Here is a 10,766-nt window from a genome sequence, read left to right on the forward strand (position 1 = left end):
TAGTGATGACTGTAGAATATTGACGTGTCATTATTTATGGTCAGAAGTAGCTTTGTGTCTCCAATTCCACCTTCTAAAAGTCCGTCAAATGGTTTTGATGGATCCCAAAAGATTGAATTATCACCATCAAATAATGAGTAAAAGATCAAAAAATACATATCACTCGTGGTGAGCACTGTAACGCACATTGAAACCAGAAGCTCAATCATTTCATCAAACATGTCGCAACAAGATGACACAGGTAAGTCCTCCGTAGGGGCACGATGCTCGCCGAAGGCAACATGTTGATGAGCAGCAGAGAGCGGGCATTCCAAAAGCTATAGGCTCATCCACTTGGCCACAACTTTGTTAGCATGACCCTGAGATACTATCAGACCTTTGACTTAGCTCTACAAACAAGCTTTTCTTGTGCATAGTACAGCAATCACACACCACACGAATCATCATCATGCAATATTCCCACAAGTTCATGTTCTCTATACATACTATGATGTGGTAAGATAACAGAGAGAATGATCTAATACTATTGGCTATATCAACAGTTAATAGTAGCAGCTGGGACTAATAATAATTAGACATTCAGCTGTTCGGTTTCAACTGGAAGAATTACTACATATACCAATAAAGATAAACCATAGACACTGCACATGAATTGTCTTGCCCAGAATTAGCAGCTGTTCATACTGCACATGGACCGTCTCATTCAGAAGATTGGATGCAGATGGGAAGAGGAAGAGGAAGCGGACAATGACGATTGAAGCCAAATCAGGACAATTATTTAGATGTGTCTTTTAACGCAACCATGGACCTAAGTATACCAGGACTTATCCTGTCAGCAAGAGCTCCTCTTTCTGAAATCAAGAAGGATTTCTCCTTCACATAGCTCTGCAGTTTCTTTGAGTCATAGTCCAGTCGTTCTTGATCTACACAAGCAGCAAAACAAGATTGTATTAATTAGGATGTGTCATTGGAAGTTGACTAACAGATTATACTTATCTGTCTCATAGCATTGACTAAGAGGTACAACTGTAAGTGTACCTTACAATTCAGCTGAAGTGAAGCAAGCTCACACAGTCAGGCATATTTTAAGAACTACGTAGACCATGAAATGGGTAATCTTTCTAATGACAGTTAAAGCATCAAGAGAAGTCCACTTCACACTAAGTAATCAGTTTGTGTTTTTCACAAAGTTCTTAATAATCACCAAAAGAACATCCACCGCATAGCTGACACATAATTGGCCACAACTTTGTTAGCATGACTTCATCTAAGCTATTAAATCATGTGATGGATTGATAAAGAAAATAAAAACAATAATTTCATATACATTTTTGTTTACCATGCTTCCCAAGTTTATGTCCCCATTCCCCCAGTTGAAGAGACGACCAGCGTCACAGTGACAATTAAACTTCCACAGCACAATGAAGCAGCATTGTGAAACAAGAAATTGCAGGTTAAGCCATAACCTTGAAATTCTTGTCGACAACCCTTGACCCATCATATACATAATATTATTAATTAATTATTATCTCCTGTTCTACCCTTGCAACATGAGCCACCACTCTTTCCACATTCAGAAAATATTTCTAGATGAAGATTGTTGAGACTATCTCAAAAGGTATATTTTAACTTAAGCTCTTGATTGGCAACTTGCTTCACCTTGGGATGCATCGATCGTCTTGGAGTTCAGTTTTTGAGAAGTCAAAATATTTGAGAAGTTATTTAACCTCATGAATTCATTATATAACTTTTATGACTTGTATATGCCCCTTCATTATTTGAGTAATAAATCTATTCAATACAATCACTTGTATATATGCCCCTTCATTACTTGAGTAATACATCTATTCAATACACTCACTTTTACTTGGGGTGTGAACTTCTATAATTGGCATATAGAGCGCCACACCAATCTTAATTTTTAGGTGAGAAAAGTCATCAATGCACCCATGACTACATTTCGTTGCAATTGCTAAGAATCTTTTATATGTTTGAAATCCATGATTACATTATCAAACTGATACTTGTGCTTCTTTAAACAGATCATACTAATTACTACAAATAATTTGGCATCACCATCAGGGGTAAACTTTGAAGCTATTGGTAGAATGACACCCAACCACCCAAAGTTTCAATAACTTATTTTATTAGTTTTAAGTGACTGAGTATTATACTAGTGATTAAATTGGGTTTGTTGATAAGATCAATTGTATTAATGCCTCATAATAAAAATAAATAAATATGGAAAATCAATGTGGTTGGTCATCAACAGGAAATGCCAATTTGCGAGAGTAATTGCATGAGACTATAAATGTATTTCATCTCATTTAGTGCATCCTTAAACATTTTTTTAAAGAAAATTGCAACCAAGCCAAGCTCAACTCAACTATTGGGAAATGTTTATGACTTACTCAAGTTACATTGTATTCTAGTTGAGTGGCATAAACACAATTTGCATTCTCCTTTGTATTTGATGTTCAATCCCATGAAAGAAGTTTGGTCTTCACTCAAAAAGTTTGTGTCACTCGCGACAATTTTTAGAGGTTTGGTCTTCACTCGAAGAGTTTGTGTGGAAACTAGAACATGAGCCCTTAATTGTAGGAAAAATTGAACAATAAACATAGCAATTTTTTGCATTCTTATCCTCTTTTGACTTTATCATATTTTTTCTGACTTATAGCTTAATATTGTGCACATAATTTGATTTTTAATAGATCAATAGATTGTTTATCTCCTGCAATGTTCTCGTATTTTGCATAAGATATTTCACTGCACATATCCTTTCCCCCCAGCTGGTGCCTCTCTCTCTCTCTCTCTCTCTCTCTCTCTCTATCTATCTATCTATCATATGTTTCCAGGTGATCTAACAGACTCTTTAGAGGCTTAAGGATCACAGTAATATGAGCAAAGTACTTGTTTAGTTGATCCCACTGAGGTTCTCACCTACCCTTGACAAAGAAAAAGTCACACTTGCCTTTATAGAAAGTTCATTTTTCAAGATTAAAGAGTTGAAATTCTCATTATTGTTACGTATCTTATTAAAGGTGCACCAACATTCAGCTTTCACATCTAATTTTCCAGTTAGTACAATTATTTTGACTGATAATGAATGACCTTAGCTTATCACCTACACAAAAGTCATCAGCTGCAACTTTAGTGGGAATGGGCCCCATAATTTTCACTAACTTGATCTAAATATTCGATGAAGATTCTCAGAATGAACTTAAGATCCTTACCATGTCTTCAGAAGAACTCTAGGTACGTTTAAACTTCAACGATATATTTTTCATCTAGTGAGGTAGCCTGCTAAATATCTAATTCATTATGACTCATAAAATCATGAAGTGAACACTCTTTGTAGTTGCTTGTAGCAGGGAATACCTTTTTCTAAAGTAGTGTGAACCGCATGAAATGGCATGCGAGCAAAAATATCAGATCCTGGAAACATCATCCATGTATGCTCCTTTGAGTCATGATCTCCACATGTTGGACATATCTCCTTTACCAATTCTTTTGTGCCCTCTACTTCTCGCATGACAGCCTCAAAGGGTGATGGAAGACTACTCTTTGTTGTTCGAGCTCTCCTGCGAAGAGCTGTCAGAGCTTCCCTATTACCATTCCTAAGCCTATCATTTTCCACAAGCTGTCAAAATAGAAAACTATTAAATTATATGTATTTTGACATATTCGATCAATCAATATGAAAGGAATAGAAAATTTCTTCACCTGATGTCTTGCTAAAAGAAGATGCTCAGCCTCCATTTCAACCTCAATCAAAGCTTGCTGGAATTCCTTCATGCTAGGGTCCATTGTAGCTCTCTAAAATGTCTTTTGAAGTTACCTAAAATGTTCTGGTCAACTAAAAATCACTTTTTTCTCTGTGTTCTCTCTATAGTTTATAGAGATATGAAAGATGTTTTATAATATCATACAGTAATTGCTGTGCAAGCAACCAGTGTTATCAAAGGCGCTAGGCGCTAAGAGGCACCAACAGTGCAATGCTAGGTGCTCGCCTGAGCAAAGGCGAGCATCAATATAAACATTATAAAAATATAATTAACGAGAAATACAATTAAGAACATTAGACATATATGAGCTTCATACAAAGAAATCAAATTACATTTATTTAACCATCAACAAGGCATCAATTGACTACATTGTTCACATCTAACAACAGGAATAACAAAACAAAAGAATATTAACATCAAGAATCCAAGAATAATTAACAAAAGTTAACTATAATTAACAATAAGTAACATTTCTATTAAAGTTAGGAGGAAGTCGAATGAGGGATGTCGCGGACAGAAAGAAGTCAGGGGCACAACGAGAGGTGGTCCGTTGGGGAGGCTCGACAGGGGTTGACGGCTCTGTCGGGAAGATGCAGAGAACGGCGCCTGACGGAGGGGAGTCGCCAAGGAGGCCCCGCAGGGGGCGGCGGAGGAGAAAGGGGGAGAGTGACAGCAAGAGGGAACGAGAGCGAGGGAGGGGGGAGAAGCATGGACGAGGAGGAGGGCTGTTGGGAAGAATCGACTGGGGGCGGCAGAGGAGGAGAAAGAGGGAAGGGGGGAGAAGCACAAAAGAGGAGGGAGGGGGAGGGGGGTTGTCGGTGAGACTCGAGGGCCGGGTGGGAGAAGATGAGGACAGCGACGGAGGAGGAGAAAGAGGGAGAGCGACAGTGAGAGGGAGGCATAGGGAGGATGGCGCACCACCGGGGTGGAGAGAGACGCACCGCCAACCGTCTTTGCACGCGGAGGAGGATCGCCGGTCGACGCACGGAGTAGGGTGTTAGGGGTCGGAGAAATTCGACCTTGCGAGAAGACAATCGCGCGAGGGGGATGATGGGACAGCTATTACTTAATGAACTGGTTCGACCGAACCAATTCATCAACTATAAGTAGGCTTGACCGAACTAATTCTCTTGATCTAGTCTCCATTTAAGCTCAATCTGGGTTCAATTTGATTTCGATTGGGAGTGGGCTGGGCTAGCGGGCGCCTAAGCTGGGCCAGGCGAGCGCCGCCACTTCAAACACTATGTTGTGGTGGTGGTGGGAGGCAATGCTGCTCTCGTCATTTCCACTGTCGAGTACAAACTATATGCATTAACTTCAAGTTACATATTTAGTTTATAGTTTATGGAGATTGTCTAAGTTTCAAGTTATCATGCGCATATTAAGTTCCATATTGATTGGCCTGCATCATCACCAACCATACCCAACAAAACAGAACACCATACCTAAGCCCGGAAGGGGGCGGTGGACGGTTGTGATTTTTGCTATCAAGAAACCTTCTCCCACATGAGAAGCCGAGCAGAAGACGGGAGTCAGGGACGTCCGATGAAGCATCGACGGTGATTAAGAGCGATGACGCGCACCATCAAACGGGTGGGAGGGCGCGTGTGCCCGTGCGTACAGTTTGCGGTGGCGGAAGGTGGGCCGGCGGAACGGGGGCGCAGGGTGGGCCCGCTGCTGCTTCGGCGGATTGCGGCCGTCGGATCGACCAAGCGGCGTCGATTAACTAAAATCGACCGGACCTAATTTCCCACAGCACGAAAACAAGCAAACACCGCTTTTACCCATTTCCGACCAAAGGTAGAACTTCTGATTGGCATCTCTTAGGGACCCAGCGATGGGTCCCACACTTCTCTTTTCGGGAGGCGGCTAGGACACGAAGGAGAGGGAGGGAAGTATCCTGTTTCTCTTTGGCTCTTCGGCACCCCTTGCCCCCGCCATTCTCTCTCTCTCTCTCTGTCTCTTCTCTTCTCTTCCTCAGTGAAGAGAGAGAAGTAAGGCAGCGGTGAGGTGGAGAAACCCTGAGATCGAGTTCAAGGAACCCGTCCTTGAAGCTTCCGTTTGGCTAGCTCCGAGTCATCTTGATGGTTTGCTGACATACTGATTCTGTCGTGGTCAGTGACGCAGATTGCAGGAACTTTCCCCCTTTTCTGGGGCTACGATTTCTACTCCTTGGAGTGTTTTTTTTTTAATCTAAAGATGGAAATGTGCGTGTGAATATTTCTTTTCGTATGATTTTTCATTTGGGATATTCTCTTTCTATTTTGACCTTTAATTTGCCTTTTGAATGGAAGATGGGAAGCTGCAGACTCGGAAGGTTTCGTAGATCGCGGTCGTGTTGGTTGGGATGAACTATTCCGTACATCTTCGTTTCTCTGACCAATAATTGGTCTTTTGCACAAAGTAAAATCATGATGTGCAGAAATGGTTCAGACCTTGTCTGTACTGCTTTGACTTGGAGATGGAAAATAACAGCTCTGATTGTTCTAATCAGTGCTTTTCTTTGGGGTTTAGGTCCCTGGAAAGAAGAGAAAGGAGAGTTTGCTGTCCAGTTTCAGTTTTGTAACGATCGCCTTTGTGACTGTCGAGGCAAAAAGGACATATGCACCGCCGAGTCTTCGTCGGAGACTGGTAGGAGGTACTCTTGATTCATAGTCTGGGAGAAAATGAGATCGCAGTGAATCTGCGATTGTTTTTTGGACAGGTAGAAAAAGTCCCAAACTTTGGGGTTATAGGGACCAGTTACTTGGTCTGGAGATAGGTGGTGTGACATTAGGAGTTCACTTGGGATGGATGAAATTTCTGAGTTGGAAATGTCGCCGCCGGAGCTCTCTTCTGCTGACAAGCAACTGGGTTTGCGCACAAGCAGCTTGAGAAATGGTCTATCCACTCAAAATTTGGATGCTCCTTTAATTGAATCACTGAAAGAGGGAGATAGGTTCGGAGAGCAGAATGAATTAGCACCTGAGGTTGATAGCTTCATGAGTGTGGGCTCCTTCAAAGAAGGCGGAAGAAGTTCTTTTCATGGTGCAAGTCATCCCCCGGAGCCCTTAGATAGTGATATCGTGAAGAAGGTTTATGTGGTGTTAGATCAAGTCAAGTCTGATAGAGGGTGCTTAATGAGAGGCCTCTCTGTAAAAGGTCCTCTTGTAGAAGGACTTTCTATTCAGGTCCCTGCGAATGCAGCTCGTCTATCACGAAATCAAAGCTTCCCTGATGATCCAAATGAGCCAGGTGCTGTATCTTCTCCATTTTCTGCTTCACTTGCATCATGGTCGACAGAGAAACCATTCTTACCACCAGGCTCTGAGGAAAAGGAGTGCGTTTGGGATGCTTCCCTCCCCCCAAGCGGCAATGTCAGTCCTCACAGTAGCATTGACAGCACTGGCATGGTAACTGCAATGAGCATAGTGAACAGCTGCTCTACTAGTGATGGTATGCTTAGCATGGAAAGAGCCTCTGAGAGTGCAAAGGGAAGTGTGATGATGGACTCCCTTGAAAGTACTAAATCTAGCAACAGTGGAGTAAGTGATATCAGTGGTCTTAGTGATGATAGCATCTGGAGTAACCTTCCTGGAAGTGCTAACAAGCCTCACAAGGGAAATGACCCTAGATGGAAGGCTATTCTTGCGGTCCGGACTCGGGATGGTAATCTGGGTATGAGCCACTTTCGACTGCTCAAGCTGCTTGGATGTGGTGATATCGGTAGCGTTTATCTGTCAGAATTATGTGGCACGAGGTGCTATTTTGCTATGAAGGTGATGGACAAGGCTTCTCTTGCAAGCAGGAAGAAGGTGACAAGGGCTAAAACAGAAAGGGAGATTCTCCAGCTTCTGGATCACCCGTTCTTACCAACTCTGTATACGCATTTTGAGACTGATAGGTTTTCATGCTTGGTGATGGAATTCTGCCCTGGTGGTGCTTTGCATACATTGAGGCAACGACAGCCAGGAAAGCACTTTTCTGAGTGTGCAGCAAGGTAAAAGTTAAAACATGAGATGTTTTCTTGTTGCTTTGGGTGTTCTATATTCCATTACTAGTTCTTTTTGGTATGTTGCATGACATAGTTTCTGCCCTTGCGATAAACATGGTTTGGCCAGTTATTTGTTATTTATGCTGTTGCAGCACAACAATGACATTGGGTACCGGCTACAATAGTTTCAACTGCTTTTTTGTCAAATTGACATATCTCTTATGCATATTTGTCACCATTCACATCTTCCTGCAGCCTGACATTCTGATTCAACCTTGCTGCTTCTTGAGATCTTGCATATAAAAGTATTTTCTGTGACGATTGCTTTGCATATTGCTTATTTGTCATGTTTGTATTCATTGAGAAGCTACAACTACTAATTTTCATTAATGATGAATTTTATAGAAAGCACAATCTAATGGTTTTCTGGACATGGTTTTCCTCAATACCTGTCTATGATAGAAGTAATCTCAGAGGTCACCACTCTTTACTGAGCTTTTTCAGAAGTGCTCATTGCAAGTTACGAAGTATAATCGTTGACATACTGATGAAATTCCACAAATAACATAGCTATTATTGTGCGATTATGAGATTCTTAAGAACACATCTTTACCTAATGGATAACTTCTGCAAGGAAGTTGCTTCACAATATTTTTGGTCTGCACAAGGACATCTAATAATGGGGATGGTTTGTGTTATATTATCTTTTGTTGAATGTTAGCAGTTTTTGATACCCTATGACAGTAGGATATGGCATTTCTATTTGCTTCATAATTTTTCATGTTTCATGAGCCATCTTCTTCTGCTTTTGTATGGTTGGTGATGCAGACCAATCAATAGAAGATGGACTGTGATATTCATGAACAAGCTTGTCATATGAAGTGTTGCAGTTCAGACTGTTTTGCACTCGGGGGAAGGTGGCCTGTTGAATTATTCTAAGGGCAAATAAATATCGTCTGAAAGATGAAAAGAAGATAGTCAAACATAGTACCCTGAATAATTTCCGCAGGTGAAACAGAGGGTAAATGGCAACATAAAAATCGGATATTGTGGAATGAAGCATAGGAGAGAAGAAAAGCATTACAGAAACTACAGAGATTTTTTTGGCTCTAAGTAACACATTGTAGGGATAGCAGTCAACATCTAAGAATAGTGGTAAAGAAAAAAAAAGGTAAAAAGAGATGAAGAGGAAGAGGCACATGCCAGGGCACTTGCTTCTATAAAAGATAAGAATACCCAACTGCACAACACCAGAGCTGAACATTATTTTTTTTTCCTAGAACATAACTAGGGTGCGTCTCGATTTTACACCATGGCTACACACAGGAAGATAACCAGACTTATCAACTACTCATGACTGTTTTTGTCCCATACTCATGCATATAGAATCAACTATATAAAAAAAGACAATTTGTGTTTACTGTAACACACTGTAGCTTCATCTGTAATGATTTTGAATTTTCTATTGAAAACAGATTCTTTTTTTCGGTCAAAAAGGTCATCTAGAATCCTTTTCTTAAATCTTTTTAATTTGTCAGCACGTTTCATGTTCACCAAATCATTACACAAATGCACTAAAATAAATGTTAGATCCTTGGGTTTCAATCTAAGTTCTATAGTTCTGTTTCATCACACATGGAAATAGAACTCTTATTGACAAGCCAAGAAGCTGTGCCACTATAATTATTTCTAATCCTATTAATGCTTCGATCATATGAATAGTATGTTTAGATTCATATAGCATGTATTGATATATTGGATCTTCTCATACAGTCTTTGGATCTTAAGTTGTTTTCTTTTATAAATGAACAGATTTTATGCTGCAGAAGTACTACTCGCCCTTGAATATCTGCACATGCTAGGAGTCATATACAGAGATCTGAAACCAGAAAATGTGCTTGTTCGTGACGATGGACACATTATGCTTTCTGATTTTGATCTCTCTTTAAGGTGTGCTGTTTCGCCAACTCTCATGAAAATGTCATCACTCGACTCAGATCCTTTTAAACGAGAGACTGGTGCATTTTGTGTTAAGCCAACCTGCATTGAGCCTTCGTCAGTTTGCGTTCAGCCTGCTTGTTTCATTCCAAGACTCTTCCCTTGGAGAAATAAGAAAAGGGAAAGGAAACCATGGGCTGAGATACCAAGGCAACAGGTAGCCACCCTGCCTGAGCTTGTCGTTGAGCCAACAACTGCTCGATCGATGTCCTTTGTTGGCACCCATGAGTATTTAGCCCCAGAAATTATCAAAGGTGAGGGCCATGGAAGTGCTGTAGACTGGTGGACCTTTGGCATATTCCTGCACGAGCTTCTTTATGGCCGGACGCCTTTCAAGGGCTCAGGCAACCGGGCGACATTGTTCAATGTGATAGGCCAGCAGCTTAGATTCCCGGAAACTCCATCAACCAGTAATGCAAGCCAAGATTTGATAAGAGGGCTCCTGGCTAAGGATCCTCAGCATCGTCTGGGCATGAAACGGGGAGCCACCGAGATAAAGCAGCATCCCTTCTTTGAAGGCGTGAACTGGGCACTTATTCGATGCAGTATGCCGCCTGAGGTGCCACGGCCGGTCGAGGTGGTCGAGCTGCCACCAAAATTTGGAGTCACAGAAGGATTCAAAACTAGTAGCAAAAGGATTGTAGGGGCAGATGTGAAATGTGGAGGCAAGTATGTAGACTTTGAGTTCTTTTAGACGGTCGCTCATCGTTTGATGTTTGCATCGCGTGGCATATTTTTGAACCCATCGAATGTTGACGTGATCATAATGATATATTCAATTAGCAAAAGCTTCTCATGTGGCTGCTGATCAAGATTTTAAATAGAGAGGAGCATTCTCCATAGTTTATTATGAATCATTTCAAAATTATTTTTTGATTACTGTTCAACTATTCAAAGATATAAAATTTCTCATGTTCATACAGAGGGAAATAGATGGATTAGCAATGCATGCTAAAGCTTCAACTCTACTGAGTTATGTAGGAATCAAAATTATATTTATTCAGTAC

The 10,766-nt window shown here is 41.0% G+C and overlaps 2 protein-coding genes across 10 annotated transcripts; one reads left to right on the forward strand and one right to left on the reverse strand.

Moving 5' to 3' along the window:
- Positions 1–493: 493 nt before the first annotated feature.
- On the reverse strand, positions 494–4,868 carry LOC135583196 (uncharacterized). Of its 6 annotated transcripts, none has more exons than XM_065151251.1 (4): positions 4,730–4,868; positions 3,727–3,841; positions 3,382–3,643; positions 494–923 (listed from the first exon to the last, which is right to left on the reverse strand). In XM_065151251.1, the coding sequence occupies exons 2-4, from the start codon at positions 3,808–3,810 to the stop codon at positions 775–777; spliced, it is 495 nt and encodes a 164-aa protein (XP_065007323.1). In that variant the 5' UTR covers positions 3,811–3,841; positions 4,730–4,868; the 3' UTR covers positions 494–774. The 6 variants fall into 6 exon arrangements, with proteins under 6 accessions (XP_065007323.1, XP_065007322.1, XP_065007324.1 ...); XM_065151250.1 differs by having other exon boundaries at positions 4,707–4,861; XM_065151252.1 differs by having other exon boundaries at positions 3,727–3,851; positions 4,730–4,825.
- An 819-nt stretch (positions 4,869–5,687) lies between these two features.
- On the forward strand, positions 5,688–10,547 carry LOC103984460 (serine/threonine-protein kinase D6PKL2). Of its 4 annotated transcripts, none has more exons than XM_065150389.1 (3): positions 5,688–6,215; positions 6,303–7,767; positions 9,574–10,547. In XM_065150389.1, the coding sequence occupies exons 2-3, from the start codon at positions 6,578–6,580 to the stop codon at positions 10,451–10,453; spliced, it is 2,070 nt and encodes a 689-aa protein (XP_065006461.1). In that variant the 5' UTR covers positions 5,688–6,215; positions 6,303–6,577; the 3' UTR covers positions 10,454–10,547. The 4 variants fall into 4 exon arrangements, with proteins under 4 accessions (XP_065006461.1, XP_018682079.2, XP_018682078.2 ...); XM_018826534.2 differs by having other exon boundaries at positions 5,688–6,191; XM_018826533.2 differs by having other exon boundaries at positions 5,688–5,995; positions 6,083–7,767.
- The last annotated feature ends 219 nt before the right edge of the window (positions 10,548–10,766 follow it).

This window comes from Musa acuminata, chromosome BXJ3-5 (assembly GCF_036884655.1).
Source record: "Musa acuminata AAA Group cultivar baxijiao chromosome BXJ3-5, Cavendish_Baxijiao_AAA, whole genome shotgun sequence".
Classification (NCBI taxonomy): Eukaryota; Viridiplantae; Streptophyta; class Magnoliopsida; order Zingiberales; family Musaceae; genus Musa; species Musa acuminata.

Excerpts from the sequence above, each read along its gene's own strand:
- LOC135583196 (XM_065151251.1), bottom strand. The coding sequence starts at position 3,810 with ATGGACCCTAGCATGAAGGAATTCCAGCAAGCTTTGATTGAGGTTGAA. Across the intron at positions 3,644-3,726 it reads TTCTTTTAGCAAGACATCAG|CTTGTGGAAAATGATAGGCT; the intron begins GTGAAGAAATTT and ends CTATTTTGACAG. Across the intron at positions 924-3,381 it reads TCACACTACTTTAGAAAAAG|ATCAAGAACGACTGGACTAT; the intron begins GTATTCCCTGCT and ends CTGCTTGTGTAG.
- LOC103984460 (XM_065150388.1), top strand. The coding sequence starts at position 6,578 with ATGGATGAAATTTCTGAGTTGGAAATGTCGCCGCCGGAGCTCTCTTCT. Across the intron at positions 7,768-9,573 it reads TTTTCTGAGTGTGCAGCAAG|ATTTTATGCTGCAGAAGTAC; the intron begins GTAAAAGTTAAA and ends ATAAATGAACAG.